At 44.4% G+C, this 21,395-nt stretch overlaps 1 protein-coding gene across 3 annotated transcripts in view; it reads right to left on the reverse strand.

Moving 5' to 3' along the window:
• Window positions 1-508: 508 nt before the first annotated feature.
• Window positions 509-21,395, reverse strand: part of LOC122552298 (non-receptor tyrosine-protein kinase TYK2-like) — a 71,945-nt gene continuing 51,058 nt past the window's right edge. For all 3 annotated transcript variants that reach the window (XM_043695020.1, XM_043695022.1, XM_043695023.1), the window contains exons 2-12: window positions 20,356-20,554; window positions 19,384-19,507; window positions 17,426-17,567; window positions 16,203-16,366; window positions 15,208-15,586; window positions 14,271-14,453; window positions 11,056-11,213; window positions 9,246-9,369; window positions 6,324-6,528; window positions 5,667-5,785; window positions 509-1,156 (exon numbers count right to left, since the gene is read on the reverse strand). In XM_043695020.1, the coding sequence (XP_043550955.1) occupies window positions 524-1,156; window positions 5,667-5,785; window positions 6,324-6,528; window positions 9,246-9,369; window positions 11,056-11,213; window positions 14,271-14,453; window positions 15,208-15,586; window positions 16,203-16,366; window positions 17,426-17,567; window positions 19,384-19,507; window positions 20,356-20,533 (2,409 nt within the window). In that variant the 5' untranslated portion in view covers window positions 20,534-20,554 and the 3' untranslated portion in view covers window positions 509-523. The remainder of the gene's footprint in view (window positions 1,157-5,666; window positions 5,786-6,323; window positions 6,529-9,245; window positions 9,370-11,055; window positions 11,214-14,270; window positions 14,454-15,207; window positions 15,587-16,202; window positions 16,367-17,425; window positions 17,568-19,383; window positions 19,508-20,355; window positions 20,555-21,395) is intronic.

Genomic DNA, 21,395 nt, shown 5'->3' on the forward strand with positions numbered 1-21,395 from the left:
GCAGCAGTGCGAATCACTGAGCCACCATGTACCCATATCGAACTTAATATCTTGACCTTGTTCCTTTTTAAATTCTCTGAATGATTTCACTATCTTAGCTGTACCATTTGGGGCTGTAGCCTATTAGACATGCTGGCGAATGAAAGTCACTCCTTCACAGCGGTGAACCTACCGAATTCACTACCACAAAGTTGTGGAGGCCGGATCATTCTGTATTTTGAACACAGAGATAGATAGGTTCTTGATTATCCAGGGATCAATGGTTATAGGGAGAATGGGGTTGACACAGTTATCAGCCATGATTGAATGGTGGACCAGACTCGATGGGCTGAATGGCCTAATTTCTGCTCCGATGTCTTATGTTTTTATAGAAGGCATAAAACAGCTCCTGTCCCTCCTATGTTCCTACATATTTGAGCTCCCAGACTGAAGTACAAACAAGATCCTAACTATTAAATCCTCTCCACCGTCCTCTCCTATTCTCTCTCCTGGAGAACACAAGCTCCCCATCAGTTTCTGGCCATCAACCCCACAGTTGCAACTCCTCTTCCCAGTTAACTAACTGGAAGCAGAAGGTTATTATTTTAAGTGCCCTCCTGGAACAAGAGCACATTGTATGGAAAGGATATTTCAGTGCAATACTGGGAGAATGCTGCACTGTCAGAGGTGGCTCCTTTCCAGGTGGAACACTAACCCAATGTCTGGCCCATTCCAGCAGAAGGAAAAGGTCCCAAGGCACAGTCAATGGAATTCGTGTCACATTGCTGTTTCTGGAAACTTGCTGCATGTAAATTTGTTCAAACATGGCCTCATTACAATAGTGTCGTGATTTGCGAGAAAACACTTTGGGATATTCTGCAGCTGGGAAGGGCACCAACAAAAGAAATATTTTCATTTCTTCAGTTATATGCAGGTGTAAGGACTGAGTTGAAGAAATTACTCCTGTTACTATGATCAGATTCCCTTCTGGCTTTCTCACCAATGCAATGTCTCGGTGACTAGGATCGAGTACTTTCAACACCACACGAAGATCTCGCGCTTCACTGCGGCCCACTCCACAGGGTGAGTCTATCTCTCCCTCCTCCTCCTCCTCGTCACCCTCAAAAAACCTCCCGGCGTAGATGTTCATCCTTGTTCCCCGTCCCAGATGGTGCTCCTGCAAACAGAAAACACTGTGGTTTGTGTTGGCGTTCTATTAAATCTTAATGCTCAGGGAGGAATCAGTGACACTGTGACTTGTGTGTTGGTGCATTGAGGCAATCATCTCTACACAATCCATGTAACCATTGCTCCCAACATTCCAGAGAGTCAAGAGTGATCCCATTGGGATAAACTGGTTCAATGGACCTCACGCAATATTCCAACAGTGGCCTAACCAATGTCCTGTACAGCCGCAACATGACCTCCCCACTCCTGTACTCAATACTCTGACCAATAAAGGAAAGCATACCAAATGCCTTCTTCACTATCCTGTCTACCTGCGACTCCTATTTCAAGGAGCTATGAACCTGCACTCCAAGGTCTCTTTGTTCAGCAACACTCCCTCGGACCTTACCATTAAGTGTATAAGTCCTGCTAAGATTTGCTTTCCCAAAATGCAGCACCTCGCATTTATCTGAATTAAACTCCATCTGCCACTTCTCAGCCCATTGGCCCATCTGGTCCAGATCCTGTTATAATCCGAGGTAACCCTCTTCGCTGTCCACGACACCTCCAATTTCGGTGTCATCTGCAAACTTACTAACTGTACCTCTTATGCTCACATCCAAATCATGCCCTCTAGTGACAAAATTTAGAGGGCCCAGCACCGATCCTTGTGGCACTCCACTGGTCACAGGCCTCCAGTCTGAAAACAACCCTCCACCACCACCTCTGTCTACTACCTTTGAGCCAGTTCTGTATCCAAATGGCTAGTTCTCCCTGTATTCCAAGAGATCAACCCTTGCTAATCAGTCTCCCATGGGGAACCTTGTCGAATGCCTTACTGAAGTCCATATAGATCACATCTACTGCTCTGCCCTCATCAATCCTCTTTATTACTTCATCAAAAAACTCAATCAGTCTGGTCTCCTTTCTATCGGAAAGATGTGAAACTTGAAAGGGTTCAGAAAAGATTTACAAGGATGTTGCCAGGGTTGGAGGATCTGAGCTACAGGGAGAGGCTGAACTGGCTGGGGCTGTTTTCCCTGGAGCGTCGGAGACTGAGGGGTGACCGTATAGAGATTTACAAAATTGAGGGGTATGGATAGGATAAATAGACAAAGTATTTTCCCTTGGATCGGGGAGTCCAGAACTAGAGGGCATAGGTTTAGGGTGAGGGGGGAAAGATATAAAAGAGACCTATGGGGCAACTTTTTCACGCAGAGGGTGGTACGTGTATGGAATGTGTTGCCAGAGGATGTGGTGGAGGCTGGTACAGTTACAACATTTAAGAGGCATTTGGATGGGGATATGAATAGGAAGGGTTTGGAGGGATATGGGCCGGGTGCTGGCAGGTGGGACTAGATTGGTTTGGAATATCTGGCCGGCATGGACGGGTTGGACCGAAGGGTCTGTTTCTGTGCTGTACATCTCTATGATTCTGACTTCCAGAATGGATCACATGATTTTGTTTTGGGGAATCAGCTGAAGAAACCCAGATGGCTATTGTTGGGATGTGACATTATGAATAGGGCCACAGAACAGAAAGCCAATTGGACCCAAGTTAATGATAACACTGAGAGACATTCAAGGCTAAAGAAGCACATCAACCTTTAAAAGTAAGGTAAATTGTTGGAGTTGTGGAAGAGCTCAGTTGAGGAAAACACCTCTCGAAAGCAGGGCCCTCCACCACATCACTCAATAAAACTGTTTGATGCAAAGTCAACTTGAACAGGATATAGGCTCCTGAACCAATTTTAAAACACCACCCAACACGGCCACATTCCTGACACAAAGCTGCTTTGACAACAAGGCCCCAAGGCATATTTCTATTGCCTCTGAAATGAAAGTTTCTGATACTCTGGCGCCATGCCCTCTTCCTTCCTACTATTGGTATAAACTGCATTACAAATGCCAGTTTCTTGCAGGGTAAAGAAAGCTTTCAAATGTGAAATATCTTCTCACCGTTAGTGTCAGAGTACAGTGGCATGGGAATAACGTCACCAGATTTATAATCCAGAACCCCAGTCTCACGTTCTGGGGATGTGGGTTTGAGCCCCACCAAGGCAGATAGTGAATTTAAAATTGAACTTTAAAGAACTCTGAAATTCAAGAGCCAGCTTAATGGAGATTATTACAGGCTGTGATAAAACCAACCGGTTCACTGCCTTTTAGGGAAGGAAATTTGCTGTCCTCACCTGGTCAGGACTAAATGTGACCCCAGATCCACAGCAATGTGGCTGACTATGAACTGGGATCTTACAAGCTGGTGTCAAGTAAGCTATGTAATTTATCTCATTGTAATATCACTGATTTTAATTCAAAGTTTGGGAGAAGATTTGTAGCTCGGGTGCTCGTTGTTGTGGTTCTGTTCGCCGAGCTGGGAATTTGTGTTGCAGACGTTTCGTCCCCTGTCTAGGTGACATCCTCAGTGCTTGGGAGCCTCCTGTGAAGCGCTTCGGTGATCTTTCCTCCGCCATTTATAGTGGTTTGTCCCTGCCGCTTCCGGTTGTCAGTTCCAGCTGTCCGCTGCAGTGGCCGGTATATTGGGTCCAGGTCGATGTGCTTATTGATTGAATCTGTGGATGAGTGCCATGCCTCTAGGAATTCCCTGGCTGTTCTCTGTTTGGCTTGTCCTATAATAGTAGTGTTGTCCCAGTTGAATTCATGTTGCTTGTCATCTGCGTGTGGCTACTAAGGATAGCTGGTCGTGTCGTTTCGTGTCGGTCCTCAGTAGCCACACATGCAGATGACAAGCAACATGAATTCGACTGGGACAACACTACTATTATAGGACAAGCCAAACAGAGAACAGCCAGGGAATTCCTAGAGGCATGGCACTCATCCACAGATTCAATCAATAAGCACATCGACCTGGACCCAATATACCGGCCACTGCAGCGGACAGCTGGAACTGACAACCGGAAGCGGCAGGGACAAACCACTATAAATGGCGGAGGAAAGATCACCGAAGCGCTTCACAGGAGGCTCCCAAGCACTGAGGATGTCACCTAGACAGGGGACGAAACGTCTGCAACACAAATTCCCAGCTCGGTGAACAGAACCACAACACTGATTTTAATGCTTGGATTTTGACTTAGTGGCATGGCAGATTTGGTCTGTATGTACGAGTTGGACCGAAAGTTCTGTTTCCATGCTGTACATCTCTCTGACTCCATGAAGGTAGTTAATAATGAATTGGTCAGCATTTCTGGAGCCATGAGTTTCCAAAGTGTACAATAAAATTAAAATGTACAACTATGTAAAGAGCTAGTACAAACTCTCAAATGTGTTAGCCTCAATCCTAAAGGAGGAGTAAAACAGGCCTGAGCTCTCGACAGATCAGGGAGCAGGAGCACACCAAGCACACGATATCCAATCATCCTGATCATATATTCGGAGAGAACAGGATTGAGTTCAGCTGTGGACAAACAGCTGTTGACACTCCACACTCTAGCTTACACGTGGACAACATGACCTTGCGGACAGTGGTCACAGGCTGACTGGTCCTGCACAACAAGGACCTGATAGCTGCAAGATGGGAGAAAAACAGAGCGATCATGAAGAAAATCAGAACCCAGTTTGGAGATGGCAGTGAACATGACCACCTTGGATTACGAAACAAAAGCATTCTATTCTAGTGTGCGTCCAATGATGAACCAGAATGTTTTTGTCACTGATCACATTAAACCAGAGGAGTTAAACCACAAAAATAACAGTACCTCATCAACAGTATTCTGGCCCTGCACTTGCCTGGGGGAAACCCAGTGTACAAAGCTAGTGCCTTTATCTCAAAATACTTATCTCTATTTACTGAAACATCAAAACAAATGCACACAAACATCATTCAGCATTGATAAACTTGTAAACCCAGTATGACAATCTTTAAAAGGAACAATTCAGGGAACGAAAGGTTTATACTTTTGTCTCAGTGAGAGCTGTGAGATGAGGGAATAAAATGAGATGGGCTTTTCAACTTCTGAATGAAACACCTGAGCAGAAATCAAGATATAAATACTAAAACAGAAATAGATGGAAAATCTCAACAGCCCTGGCAGCATTTGTGGACAGAAAGCAGAGTTAACATTTCAGATCCAGTGACCCTTCTTCAGAACTCAAGATACAAGAGATTGTAAAGACAGAGTCAAAGTTAGCCAGCCTTACAATATTCTCAGTGTTGCACTTGGGAGAGGCCAGGCATCTCCTGCTTGCAGTCACAACAACATCCCAGCCAGGGATGAAAGAACTGGATACTCCAGTGGGAAGGATTAGGGACAATGTGGTTGGATCAAAGAAGATGGGTTGAATGATCTTTGTCAATCACCAATAATTTGCAACTTTTCAAGTCAATGATATGTGGGTCTTGTCACTCCCCTATGGTGTGAGATGCACAAGAGAGTGAGTCTTCATAGATCATGGAGGCAGTTTCCCACATCCATCCAGGTTGGTCACAACAGCCCAGACTCAGAGTAAGGAGTGGGAAGGCAAACGGAGCTTGGAAACACACTGCATGATAACAAACTCACCTGAATGATTTCCTCCTTCCTTATCTGATGGAAGCTGAGCTGGCTCAGATTTAACTGAGCTGTGAGTGGTCGCACATCACTGTCCTTCACATTCTTCGTGATGAGGAGATTGGAGAATTCTGAAAGGCAAAACAGAGTGCACACTGCCAAAAAATCTATAATCGGGTTTTTACAGCTTTCAAACTAAGAAGGGTGTTGAAGCACCATTTACAATCGGAGGGAGAGGGGAAACAGGGTGCAACAGTGTCTGCAATCTGAGGGGGAGTTGGGAGTGTAGTCGAGTTTGAAACGGTAGGGACTGCGAAAGGGAATTGAGAATTTGCACATACCTACTCAGGATAAGAGTGCTCAGTGCAATCTAAAGGAAGCTGAGTGGAACCCTCTGACAGGGAATCAGATGGGAGGAGTGAGTGAATTGAGGAGCCCCGAGTTACAAGTGGTCCTCGGGGTGGGTATGATCTCAAAGAAATGACAGACATGCCTTTGGGAGACTGAGAGATGTTGTCAAACTCTTGTTCAAGGGAAAACAGGAGAATCATTAACTGCAATTCCACATCAGCTCTGGCAGTGCCCTCCCAGCTATGGGGGTGCATAACTGTAAAGAATACAAGAAGAGCACAAGGAGGAAAAGTACACAAGTCTGACGTTGCTGTTTACCATGAGGAAGAGGCGGGCAACACTTTTTGACCATGTAGCTCTCGTTGCCTGATTTCAGCAGGCAGCCCTTGAGGCTCTCGAGGAGCTCCTTCACACTGGGGAAAGACCGCTCCCATCCCTGCAGCACATAGGCATTTGGGGCCTTCCTCTCAATCTGAAACTGCTTCATGTCCTGAAAACTCCCAGAACCTTTCAATAATTCAAACTGCAAGTGAAACATAACAAGGTCAGTGCTGGACAGGAAAACTTGCATTCAATACTGAAAAACATTCTTCCTCTTCTAATAAGGAATCTGATAATCCTCTCCTGAGCTGCTTTGTCAGGCAAATCACTCTGAGCAGCAAAGATTCACAACTTACATCAGTATACTACAGCAATGAAGGGTAGTGGGACTGCTACAAGAAGCTCGAGGTTGATAATCAGCCACTACTTTAATGAATGGGCAACAGGCCAGAAAGGCACTCACTCCTACAACAGGGAATGCAAGGTCATGGGCTGGGCTGGGCTGGGGTTTGACTGAACACAAGTAGCTAAGGGGATGCAGTGTGAACATCCACAAATTATTGAAAATTACACTTACCTCATTTTGCACATGTATTTTCATGGGAACACATGTGACTATCACAGATTACTGGCCCTTTCAGAGCCCAGTCTGAAATCATCTCAATTGATCAGAGTAATTATTAACCCAATTGTTTACACAACTGGTTTCATCCTGCTAAATTAAATGTTACTGGTTCGGTTTGGACTTGAAAGGCCAAATGGCCTGTTTCCACACTGGAAGGATTCTATATTTGTGGACAAGAGCAAGATAAACTGAGTGAAGTCTTGGAGCTCAGGGAGTGCTGAAATGACCTCACAGGTTCAGCTGTGAAAGAGAGGAACAGGAAGTGAGACAGGTTCCTCTGGGTCCGAGTCCAGCAGCAGAGAGCAAGCTGTGTTCTTGGGGAACTCACTGGTGGAGTTGGTGTGTTGCTGGTTGTGACTAATCCAGAGGTACCACTAAACAGACAGTTCTAATGGATGCCCCTCAGTCAACAGCAGCAGAAAGGAAAAGCGATAATTATTCATGACATTGGGAATGCCACAGACCAAGGGCAGACAGAGTATTCCTGCACAGCACCAATCACTGCTCTCCATGGATACAAGTGCAAAAACGTGTAACTTTTCTCAGTATAAGTTCAGAGATTTACATTTAACATATGCCCCTTCTGGTATGGTAATTGAAATGCAAATCTATCCTCTTTCACACACACAAGTCATTGTTTACTTTCAGAGTTTTCTGTTATATAGAACCCAAGAGCATTGAGGGAAAGCAGTATTTACTGTGCTTACAAAAGCCTGCATTGTGCAGCCTGATCCTATCATGCTGTTATCATTTACCTGAATGAAAACTAACCCACAACATATTAACCAAAGCCTTAATGCCATAAAATGAGCTCGTCTCAGTCATTTTATTTTCAAGCACGCAAGATAATCATACAAATTTAACCGAAAGTACTGGTTTACCAGTCGCCTCTGGCAGGCCTGAGATCTATACCGAACACAATATCAACTCTTCAAGATCCTTAACCTGAAATGTTCACACTGCTTCTCCTGTCACAACGATTTCCAGCAGATTCTCTCTCTATTCCAAAGCAATTCTTCCTGTTCACTTGCTAATGTGAGGAGCCTTACTAATAAATGGCATAACGTTTTCATGCTTCTTCAGGTTTCTGATATTTCCAAATGTAAGTAACCCAGAAGTACGGGTAATCAGAACCACAGCCAAAGATGACTCCGTTGTTTTGGCAAGGGCAGGGAGGGGTTGTGTGTCTGTCTCTCTCTGGGTGTGTGTGTCGGGGTGCACTGCGAAACACTAATGAGGCCAACTGATAAGCAATGCTTTTTTTTATATAACAGGAATTCGTGACCCTAATGTAACTGAGGGAAAGCTTTGGCCTTTTAACACCCTGCCACCCAATTCCTGCCTCCATTAATGTTGTGATTTTATTGTAAAAGAAAAGCTTTGTGGAACAATTTTGAAGAGGCCCCATTTCCATTAATGTTTAACAGCAAAGCCATTAGTACTTTCTGGCTCCGCTCCCACCATCGAGCATTCCTGTTTAGTTAGCACTCTTCAGCTGTGCTGTCTTCACCATTACACTGATACATTATTATGTGATTACACCATTATGTGCATATTGCCTTTTGAGGAGAAAGTCCTTTTAATGAGAAGCGGCATGAAGCTAAGTGAATTTATTAATTTAGCCTGTACTTGCGTTATATTGCACATAACGCAGTGTATATTCTTGAGGACAAGAAATTAGGGCGGGACAAATTGTATGTGGAACCCTGTGACGATCACATGTAAACGGCCAAGAACCACCATCCCTCAAGTTCTGAGCAATTGAGAAAGCAAGGCAGTTGTTGACCAATCTTATATGTTCAAACTTGCTGAGTCACTCGCAGTAAACGAAGATTCAGGAGATGACAACCATTCAGGTTCTTGAGCCTGTCCTGCCATTCAATAAGATCCTGTTTTTGCTTCAAATTCAATATTCCCATCTATCTGTGGTAACCTCAGACTCCTGCCTAACAGGAACCTAATGGTGATCCACTGCTTCATATCCATGGCCTGAGCAGCCGGATGAAACAGCAGGGTGGCTATCAGTGGTTTCTGTCCTCACCTTCCTGGTCCCCCTGCTGCATGATGATGGTCTGTACTGCTTCCCCAGCTGGGCAACAGCAGATGGCAAATAAATCATAACCCCCCCCATCCCAGTATATTCCACACAGACAGACACACCACTACCTCCCCACTCCACCCCACCCCCACCCCATTCCAACATTTACACTCCACAGAATCATGCCAACACAATCCCAAGTAGCTTATTACATTGCGGTTTATAAATTCGAGATTTGCACCAAGTGTTTACATACCTCAGGCTTTTCCTTACTGACAACTGTCATGATAATCTTACTGAAGTCTAAAGCACTCCACCGCAGCACATACAGCCCCTCCTTGTTATCCTCTCGACGGAGTTTATTAGTGACATAGTGTGGTCTGTGGGGAAACAATGAAGCAAAGGTTCAATGTCTCTTCCTTTTCCCACAGTTATTCCTTTACATCTCTCACACACAAGGAATTGAATTATAAATGGATTGCCAATTGTTCGCAATGTTAAAACCTCTGAGTAATGATACTAAAACACTGCGTAACGGTCTGTGGCATATTGTACCATATTGCACCATGTATCACAATGTATCCCATCACACAATGGCACACAATCACACTGTACCCTTACCAAGGGGAAGATGGGGAAAATAAAGTGGGAGAAGACCAAGCCCAAGATAAACAATGCATTCTAACAAGCTGTACATGCAGTTATGCACAGAGTACCATTTCTCTGGATCAACTGCGTTTATTTCTCCAAGTCTGAGAGATCAATATGGGGGCCAAAATTCTCTCTAAAGGAAGAGAATATAATTCTCTCCAAAACAAACTTGAGGTCCAATGCTGACAGAATTGTTTTTCCTACTCCTCAAATCTTGACTGGGATTTACAAAGTGAATAAACAGAGACATGTTAATTAGGGGGATGAGTGATACTGGCAAATGCTAGCCTTGAATTTCCTGGTGTATTATTGACATGGGTTATCAATAAGGAACACAAGTTACAAGAGGTGGCGTTATAGGAATGTTGCGTGGAGTAGGTGGTACAGTGGACAGAACTACAAACTGAACTGGGAGTAAGGGACTGGGACTTGGGAGATGCAGAGATCAGAAACACACCTTCTCACTTCAGGGTTCAGTCAAATCCAGAAGATCGCAGTTGGTGGAAATCATCCCAAGCTGACAAAGCCTCTGTCTGCTTCTGCAAGTACTGGCTCACACTGGTTATTGAAGTAAGGGCACATCTCAATGTGCTGGAGTTGACAGACCAGCTGAGCAATAATCCTGGTGATTTACAGGTTAGCACCAGAGTTGGCAGTGCATTGTCAAAAGGTATTTTTCAGGGAAGAGTGCAAGTCATCTTTACACTGACTGGCACAAGTCACTTCAGTCTCACTACAATTCACTGTCGAGTAACTCATGAGGGCACTGTCCACATTCTGAAAAATCACTTCAAAACGATTTTGCAAAGTCTTCTGTCCTGATCAATTAAAACGACCATGGTGCAAGAATGCTCTTCTGTGGTTAATTACAAGGTATACGTTTCAGACCGAGTCGAGGGAACTTTACCCTATGTGTACATATCCTGGGAGGGTTTGATGGGGAAGGGATAGAGGTAGCTTTACTCTGTCTACATTAGTGAGGTGCTGGGAAAGCACAGCCAGTCAGGCAGCATCCGAGTGGGAAAACCAACGTTTTGGGCAAAAACCCATCAGGAATGAAGGGTCTTCATTCGATTTTCCTGCTCCTTGGATGCTACCTGACCAGCTGTGCTTTTCCAGCACCACTTTAATGTAGACTCTGATTTCCAGCATCTGCAGACCACACTTTTGCCATAGTTTTACTCTGTACCTAACTCTGCATTGTACCTTGTTTGGAAGTGTTTGCTGGGGACAGTGGCAAAGGCACTGAACAATGCAACCAAACATATTTTCTATGTGTCCTGGGAGTGTCTGAAAAGGACAGTATACAGGCAGCATTACTGCGACCTTATGGAAAGGTTTCTGTTGTCCACACCAACAAACATGCAGAAAGAAAAAGAACAGATCAGGGTTAACTCTGCTCAGCTGAAACTTACTGCATTGGTCCATGGATGCCACTGGTGATGCTCAGCACAACACGTGGAGAAGCAACCTCATGACACAGGTAGTGGTGAGAATCAGTGGTCAGGCGAGAGTAGCCATCTATCAGTGCTGCAAAGGACAGTGCTTGCTTGTGTGAGGGCAATACAAGGTCCTACAGATTAAAAAAACAATGAGCTTTAGTATTGCATCTGAAGACTGGATAGAAGGTGAATCTAACCTAGGAAGGTCGCAAATTTGTCCTGACGTCATCCTTTCAGGACACCATCTCTACAACTGTGTCCAACCTGTCTTATTCTGTTTTAGTTCAATTACCAGCTAGGTTTTCTAGCTAGTTGACGCGAAATATATTCTGCAATGGTATTACTGTTGGCCCTCAAGCAGGTAGGTATCTTTTGGATCGCCAAAGGATCAGCATTTGTGAGGGACTCCCAGAACCATTTCAGTATTGACTGGGGTTCCTGAACAACATGCTGTTAACAGCTTTCCCACATAGTTACATCTGAAAACTTGATTCAGACTCCATCACAACTGACAATATCTCTGAATTCTCCAAGTTGGGATTTTGAAAACACGTATCTAATTTTCAAAGGTTACGATGGAAAGGAGCTTGAAGGAGCCAGGAAATTGAATCGAGGTTAGTTTTGAGAAGATAATGTACAAATTAGGCCTGTTTTCTCTAGAATTTAGAAGGCTAAGGGGCAATTGGAACAAATCTTCAAGATACTAACAGGAAAAGACAGGGTAGATAAAATAAACTGTTCCCACTGGCTGGGGATTTTGGAACTGGGGAGCATTGTCTGAGAATTAGAGCCACACCATTCAGGAGAGATGTTAGGAAGCACTTCGACACACACAGGGTAGTGGACAGAGTCTGCATCATATCGAATGGAAACAGATCTCTTGACCCAACTCTCCCAAGCCAACCACATTCCCAAACTAATCTAGTCCCACTTGCCGGAGTTTAGCCCATATCCCTTCAAACCTTGACCAGCCATGTGCTGATCCAAATTTCTTTTAAATGTATAACTATACCTCCATCCATGGAAGTTCATTTCACCCAACCACTGAAAAGGTTGCCCTCCTGTCCTTTCTAAAAACTTTGTCCTCTCACCTTAAAAATACACCCCCTAGTTTTGAACTCTACCACCCAAGGGAAAAGATCTTTGGTCATTCATCTTATCTATTCCCCATAGAATTTCATACACTCCTCGAAGGTCACCTCTCAACCTCCTGTGCTCCGGGGGAAAAACTCCAGGTTATCCAGCTTACTTTTGATGTTTGGAACTCGCTTTCAAAAACAATAATGGTTGCAGGATCATTAACTTTAGATCTAAGAGTTTATTTGGTAAAAATGTTTATCTTCAAGAGCGGAGAGAGATTGGCGGATTTTTGAAGCCGTTCTGGAACTTTGGTTGAAGGCACTCTCACCATCAAATAAAAACAGGGATGCTCAAATCAGAGGAATGGAATATCATACTTTAAAGTTTTTATGTTCTGACCACCTGCAGCTCTGCTGTGAAGCAGCATCCACATCTCAGCTTGGTTTCTATGTATATTTCCCACAATGTCACAAACAGGAACTTGGGTTCATCATCTTCCCAAGTTAATTAGACTGCCTGACAAGCCCCAGTGAGAAAGACCAACCGAAGACAGGACAGGACTAAATCTGCAACCTTCAGATTGGAATCTTTATTTGTTCTGTGCATTCCCTCAGGTACACTCTGACTTGTTTAAGAAAATGCTTAAACATTTTCTTCAGGCTTCATAATGTGCGAGGACAAGTCTAATTGGACCAAATGGTTTTTGCAGAAGTGATCTTACGATCAGCAAACCAAGGGGCAGCATGAGAACCTTGCCAAGTCAGAAAGCTTTGTTGTGAGCAGAAATCTCTAACTGTAGCTCTAAAGCAGCACAAATTCAGGCATATAAAACAATAAAACCTGGTTTGTCTCTCCCTCCCACATTCCTTCTGTAATCAAGTGAAATGAAGCTCCTCTTGCCCTGTAATCATTTACCACCGGCATATCCAATCACAGGGATAACTGATAACTGCTCCAGTTTGTAAAACAAAAGGAGGCATTGATTTCAAACCAACCCTACAGGGCTTAGCTTCACGTCTACTTCAAAATGTTCAAAACAACAGTGATCTTTCACCAATAACTTTCATTTCAGAATGAATGGAAACTTTTCCAACAGAGAGAAAAACCTTACCTTTTCATTCTTTTCCTTTGGTCTCAAATAAGGACAAGGAAACTCACTCCATGGCTTCCATCCCAACCAGTCTCCAAGTTGCCCCCCCTCCTCAACACTGTCCTCTCTTCAATGTGGGAAGCACAGAACCACCCCCCCCCCCCCAAAGACCAGGAACCACTGTCACTCTTCATTCAGTGGTCTTAATCAAGACAAGTTAAGCCAGGCAGACCAGCAAGGCCCCAGCTTTAATACCACAAGGTAACAATGTAGTCAATTGTTCTAATGGGGAAGTCAGAGGGCCAGCACAAGTTGCCAAATGTTATGACAATCCAGTGATGCCAGTGAGAATGGTGGGTGTGTACAGAGGAACCGCGATTATCCGAATATCAATTATCCAAATACCGGATTATCTGAAGGAGATCGCGCAATCCCAAAGATGTGTTTCGAACACTGATTGCGAGTTTTGTTTACGGTGATTAAACAGGCACTGTCTCCAAAAGCCTGACCTCCCACCCTCCCTCTCTCCCCACACACTTTACCTGCAGTTTTACAGAGGGGCATACCCTAAACCCCCCCCCCCCACTTCCCCAGATAATCTCTCCAACAGTGCCCTGTACGGGGCAAAATGTTGCAGTAAAACATTTTGTGCGTTCATGCGCGTGCAGCATCAGCAGTCTTGTTGGTGCCCAGTCCAGCTGTCCCAACACCCCCTGTGCTCGTGTGCAGTGTGCTGGTCCCTCCCCTTGGACAGGGAGCCAACTTAAAAAAGCTCAGAGCTCCAGAGGAAAGGCATTTAATTGATTAACCAAATAATCAATTATGCGAACGAAATACTGCCCACTCATGTCACTCAGATAATCGAGGTTACTCTGTAATGTGAGAGCAGAACTGAGCTCACTCCAAAAAACCTTCCACATGCCCCAGGGCACTAAGCCAGTGGGTGACCAAAACAGTACGCGACAACAGACAGCAGCAAATGGACAAAGAGGAAGGTAGAGTGCAGAAGGTTACTCACCAGACACTTGTTATCCTGTCTGTGAACACTGACCCTGCAGTCAGAGATGACCAAGTGTGTAATCTCCTTGAAATCACAGAAGTGCGAATATGGCTTCTCAGTGAACTCAACCGCTTCACTCGACTTGCCACTGCCACTGTCTGCTGGTTTGCCCTTCCAGCCGGTCTTTTTGAGGGGTGCAGGCTAGTTAAAATAAAAGACCATCACAATTATTACGACACAATCCTTGAATTGTTTCGCTGAACTTCGTCATCAGAATGGCCGGTACGTCAAAGGATGAAAGGACAAAATAACATCCATGGAAGAGGGAGAAGAAAACCAGAGCAACGTCACCCCATTCATCCCCACCAGCCCTTATACGTGCAAATATGCGATTCAACAAACGAGGTGGGAGGAACCTATCAAGGGCAGTGAGCAAACTCCTTATCAGTGCTATTGGAATATGAAGGTCAAGGTAGCTCTATTCTAAGGCTTGGACACCAATGCCCCACTGACCTCCTGAAAGTCTGTGAAGGGACAAACAAGTCATCAGATTTCAGTTTGTCTGGAGTTCTGTAGATAAAAACGATGACTGCAGATGCTGGAAAACAGATTCTGGATTAGATTGGTGCTGGGAAAGCACAGCAGTTCAGACAGCATCCAAGGAACAGGAAAATTTTCCTGTTCTGAACTGGAGTTCTGTAGAGCATACACTATTATTATTCAGTGCTCTATTGCTGAGAGAGACATGCTATCAATTTTATTTAGTATTTGCTGCAATGACAGTGTTGACCTTTCAGTAAAGACGACAGAAGAACAATAGCAGTACTTGCAAGGCCCCTGGGAGAAGGGGAGATGGGAGAGAGAAGCGTGGACAAGAGAAAGAGAAGAGCAGAGAGAGAAGGAGACAGAAGAGAAGGAAGAAGGTGTGGTGGTCAGATACAGTATCCATGTTCACCTTCTTGAGTATTCTCCACTGAATTCCCTCTGTCCCAGTCACCAGCACTTCATATTCCTGGGTAGGTAATGTGGGGCAGATGATATTCTCCGTGGGCTGCAGGTAATTCCGATTGTTTATGTATGGGGTCCTGCTACTTTCTGGAAGCACTTCCAAATACGAGACATGGAAGATCTCGCCTCCTAAGTTGGTGCAAAGGTTCTCCAGGGTAGAGAGGTATTTGAATATAATGTCGTGCTGGATCACCTTCCCTGAACCAACCACAGGCAAGTGGAAGCTCCTCACAAACTTCCGGAAGCCACGTTTCAGCCGGATCTTGGTCAGGGCATTGCACCTGTCTATTTTTGCACGGAATGTCTTTGGGATGCACCCCTTAAAGCTGACAAAGAGAAGGAGAGAGAAAAGCTGGTCAGTGTCAGCAAGCAGATAAAGGCATTACCACAAAATCCTCACCACTATGACAGCTGCTGCATCCTTCATTGGGCTTCCACAGACTGGCAAGCCTGGCAGATGCCTTTAAAAACCTCCTTATTTCTCTCTCCACCTTGCCCTCTCTGTGTCGGTAGGGAGCAGAAATAAAGATGAAAGGAGAATGCAAACTTATGAAAAGGACATGTGCAAGCACATTGTAAGCTATTTATTATCCCAGCACATAACATACAAATGTCCATGTCTGAACGGATTTCCCGATTTCTCAGCGGCCCCCAAACCCCTTCCTCCATGCTCATTCTGTATGGCAGCCTTTCACCACCCATGTGGAATCTCCACAGGGAAGGCTTTGTCCTGTTGTTCCCTTCCATCTCCCTCCTCCCAATGTAACAACATCACCCCAAAGATGGAAAACACACCACATCTTCATGTTGATATTTACAGCACACAAACACCTCAATCAATTTTCCAGCATCTGGGCTCTTCCAAATGCCTCCATGGAATAATGGGACGGCATTCTGCCATGTTATCAATTCAGACAGACTTACAGCTGCTGACTCACACACCTTATTTCCTTGGCCACTTCACTAAGTGAGCGTCCACTCAGGACCGCAATATACGAAAGATGCAGCACAGCCATTCCCAGACTCTCATTTTGGAAGACATGTAATTCCTGCTCATTCTGTGGCTCTTTGAGAGGAGCGATGCCATTAACAAAATCATATTTGCCCTGGAAACACAGGAACAGCATTGATCAGCCATCCTCCAATAAACAACCCCAGAGAGATTGCAATCAATTGCCAGTAGTTAAAAAAAAATCTTAATCACAGCTCTCAAATAAATAACAAATACATCTCAGAAATTATTTTGAAGCCTGTTAACCTGTAGTTTTGTCAGCAAGTCAGTTTTAACATAGCAAGATCCCACAATTATAAATGATTGGTTCATCTATTTTTGGGGCTACTTGTTTGAAGGGCTAATTTGGGTCCAAACTGCTGCAGAATCCCCAGCTTTTTACCAAGTGTTGAACCATAGCCACACCTCTATCGAAAAGCACTACATCTCTGGCACTGGAGGGTGTGCATGATAATGTACTCAGTGGAACTGCATGGGCCAATTGAAAAGCAATCTTGACAATTCAATCAAAGAATGACAAGAGAACCACATCTTTTTATGACCAGCTTCAGTCAGTCACAATAGGGTGGTGCAGCATTAATGGGACAAATAGAATTTATACTTCGGGACCATTGGGGTAAAATCTCAATGGACAGTCACAGTGGAACCACGTTCCTGACAGGAGTCAGTGTTCTGCTGAAAATAAATTCTACATCTGTATCTGTATTGGGTCTCAGTAAAATGGACAACTTTCTCAGTAACCATGACAGCAAATCTGATTGTCTTTACTGTACAAGCTCACAGGTAAGCATTTTGCTAACTAATAAATGCACCATTCTTTGCAAACCAAGAATCACTTTTATTCAAGTTGTGATATTTTTCAGGGTTGATTGCTTACAGAACATAAACAGAAATTATATTCAGCTTGAAAAAACCTGTCTGGAATTAAAAAAATATCCAACAGTCAAGAAAATCTTCCAGAGTAAGATGTATGACAATGCTCTGCACACACAGATAGAGGTAAGGAAGGATTGAGAAAGCACAGATTTGAGGAGTTCATGTGCTGGTGCCAATACCTCTCACAAAGCAACAGTGTGCCACAGGGAAACAGACCTCTCCATGCACCCACACCTAAATTATGGATTGCAAAAACCTTAATGGAAACACTGCCCACCTGTGAGAAGATGTAATTGAGTGACATGTGGTCAAACAGAGGGCTGCCTTGGTCAAATTTCTCACAGTCATTCCTTTTCGGTGTCCACCGGTATACCCGAGGTTCCTTTTCCGACATGCCATGCCAGTTCTTAAAGTAAAACCTACAGGCAAAAGGCACAGTGATGAAGGAAACATGAGATTTGCTGCAGCCTAGACAGTGAGTGGACAGTGTCTGACTGCTTACCTCCCTGTGACTGGCTTCAGTCACAGGTGAAGCTGACAAGTATCCATGAGCAAGAGCTGTGCACATCGAGAATTAAAGCCCAAAATGGTAAACCATTCAGGCAACTGGTCAGGGAAAGATGGGATATTGTGGGGCTCTGCTTAAATGTCCAAAAGCAAAATCCTAACAATCTCCTACTCATTTCCAGCATTCATAGTTTTTTAAAATTCATTCACAAGATGTGGGCACAGCACTGGCTGGGTCAGCATTTATTGCCCACCCCTAATTGCCCAGAGGGTAATTAAGAGTCAACCGCGTTATGTGGGTCTGAAGTCACATGTAGGCCTGACCCAGTAACAACCCAGTTTGCTTCCCTAAAGCACATTAGTGAACCAGATGGATTTTTCCAACGATCAACAAGGGATTCATGGTCATCATTAGTTTCTTTACCTTCCGTTTTTTTTAAAAGGAATTCAAACTCCACTTGCCATGGCAGGATTTGAACCTAGATCCCCAGATCATTGCCTGGGTCTGTGGATTGACAGTCCAGCAATAATACCAACCCGTCAAATTATTTCAATGAGAATATAGAGGCATGGCTCACAGGTTAGCAGATGGCACCATGGTTAGTGCTATAGTGGACAGTAAAGCAGCTTATCGAAGATTACAGAGATCTTGATCAATTGGGTCAATGGCCTGAGGAGCAGCAGATGGAGTTTAATTTGGATAAATGTGAGGTAATGCATTTTGGTACAACAAACAAGGGCAGGACTTCTACAATTAGAAGTAGGGCCTTGGGCAGTGTTGTAGAACAGAGGCCTTGAGATTCAGGTACATAACTCTGAAGTTTGATCTTGTATAGATAGGGTGGTTAAGGTGCCATTTAGCACACTTGCCTTCATCGCTCAGACCTTTGGATGTGAGTTGGGAGGTTATGCGGAGGTCAGTGAGGTCTTCTTTGGAGCAGTGTCCAGTTCTGATCATCCTGCTACAGGAAGGATATTGGGTCGGAGGGGGTTGAGGAGAGATTGACCAGGCTGTTGACAGGAATGGAGAGTTTGACTTATAAGGAGAGACTGGATAGGCTGGGACTTTTTTTTTAAACTGGAGTGGAGGAGGTTGAGGGGTGACCTTATCGAGGTTTATAGAATTATGAGGGGAATAGACAAGATGAATAGCAGAGTCTTTTCCCTCGGATGGGGGATTTCAAGACTTGGGGGCATATTTTTAAGGAGAGAGGAGAAAGATTTAAAAAAAGACATGGGGGCAATTTTTTTTTAAAAACAGAGTGGCTCATGTGTGGTGTGAACTTCCAGAGAAAGTGGTGGATGCAGGTACAATGTTTAAAAGACTTTTGGATAAGTACATAAATGAGAAACGTTTGGAGAGATATGGGCCAAGGGCAGGCAGGGAGGCTAGTTTAGTTTGGAATTATGGTCAGTATGGATTGGTTGGACTGAAGGGTCTGTTTGTATGCTGCATGGCTCTCTCTATAGGCCATCATCTCCCCTTGAGAGATGATTCATCATCATCTCTTGGTCAGGAGGGCATTGTAGGGGATATTTCCCCATTAATTTAAAGTTGGCCCATTCCCAATAAAATCCAGGAGAGAGATTTAGACAAAACTGCAGAAGGTTTTGAAATCACGGTGCTATGTCTCAACACTGCATTCCACGGTTTCAGAAAGCCCTGATTTTATTTGTCAGGATGTAGGAAGGAGCTGAACTGATGGTGCATGTGAGCAATCCACATACCTCATACGATAGTGCAGAGTCAAACACAGGTCCTTGTCAATCTTGAAGATATGATTCGGAGGATACCAAAGATTCTCTTTTAAGTCATAAAGTGCATACAAGTTGTGGCACAGTGGGGAAATGGCTTGGGAAAAAAAACACATACAAATTAAATTACTAGGGTCATAATTTCAACTTCTCTCAGGGTAATCAGTGCTAATTTGGAGTTGAAGCAGCACACCTGGTACAGAGTTTACTTTTTGTGACAGGGTTAGTCTCGGCAACATCATAGGACCAAGGGTGAGTGACCAGCTTCTGACTGGAACTTGCATTGGCTAGCCCAGTGGGCTCCGCTATTGGTGATGAATAGATGTCACTCTGATTTGTTTCTTGCCTGCTGGGTTGGATGTTATGTTCTCTTCACCTGTTGATATTCCAGCCTTCCTGACAAGACAATTCCACTGGCTCAAACTGCTTAGCTGCACCCAGACATGAGAGCTTGCTCTGACAGTACTTATTGGTAAATTGGGCAGTTTAGCCTAACCATGTTCTTAACCACTGTCCACACACATGCATTTCACAGCAGCAGGGACCAGCTGGTGTTCAGGCACTGCAACTGTGCAGTTTCTAATCCTTATTGCATACCAGATAAACATGCAAGCCAGCAATCCCATGAATCTGCCAATTCTCACCAAGGTATGGACTATTGCCGGGGCTCCATGGTGAACACATGGTCAGTTTACCTGATTGAACTGCAGCTGTATCCTCCACACATCAATGGGGGAACCCCTCATCTAATGCCTTGGTCTTCCCATTTCAGGGGTAACCACCCTATTCCTGCCCCAACTAGCATTAGCCAGCCCAGGTCTAGGTCAACAGCCTCCTATTCTGAATGTATACTCCAGGGGTGTATTGTACTGAGACAAAACTTTAACTCCGGTTTGGTAATAGACATGCCAGGAACATTGAAAAGAGAATTTAAATAGTCCTTACAGCATTTCTGTGCAGCCAGAATACATATGTCTTCTGCAACCATCTCCCCCTCGGTAAAAACAAGGTCCTGTGAACCTTCGCTTGACCAGTACAGGTGTACCCTCAAGCCTGACGCTGAAGAGTGGCATCCGTCCAGCTTGGTGTCAGAGTTCATCACAGTGCAGGGGCACAGTGCCATGTTTCCAATTCAAAATGTCGTCTGGAACAGAGAGGGATCACATCGGATTTAATAACATCACCAAGAACAGGTTTTCCCCAAATCATTGGCTCAATGCATCGCATGGACACTGCTTTGCAGAGATTGTGAATTCAATTTTTATCTGACGAGTTAAGCACACAACAGCAAAATGGTTTAGGTCAGGATAAATGTACGGTGAGCTGGGGATTCTCGAGGGAATGCTATATTACCACGGGAGGGTGGGAGTGAGGGAAGGGAGTTGGTAGTGTGGGTGGGGTCGGTAGGCAGGCAGGAGTGGTGAGAGACACACACACACATAGGGAGGGGGCCTGATGAGTGCCACACTGACATTGGGAGATTGGGTGGCTGCATGGGGATTCCGAGGACGTGCCGCACTCCTGAAGGGAACAGTTTGAGGGAGCCCAGCATTGGAAGACACGGTGCTTTAAGATCAGCACTGCCATTGGTTTTGAAGGATAAGGGGATTCCTCAGTTCAGTAAAGGTGCAGGTCACCACAGGGGACAATACCACTATTTGTGCACTAATAACTTGCATCAAGTAGTGTTTATTTAACATCAAACCAATATCTCAACAAACTACAGTAAACAAAACCAGTTTGAACAGTGTCTGTATAAACTATAGCAAACAGAACACAAGACTCAAAGTTCCTCAGTTAAAGCAGGACTGTGTGCCTGGCGCAATGCAGCGAGTGGCAGCCATTACAAATGAGCAGCATCAAATTGATCCATTGCAGCATGTCCAACTCCCAGGGGAAAAAAAAATCAATTTCCCATATTTCATCCAAAACTAGCATCTCCATGTGCAACCTGACAGGAATCCAAAGCTTTTAAGTGCTCCAGA

The sequence above is a fragment of the Chiloscyllium plagiosum genome, chromosome 8, assembly GCF_004010195.1.
Source record: "Chiloscyllium plagiosum isolate BGI_BamShark_2017 chromosome 8, ASM401019v2, whole genome shotgun sequence".
NCBI lineage: Eukaryota > Metazoa > Chordata > Chondrichthyes > Orectolobiformes > Hemiscylliidae > Chiloscyllium > Chiloscyllium plagiosum.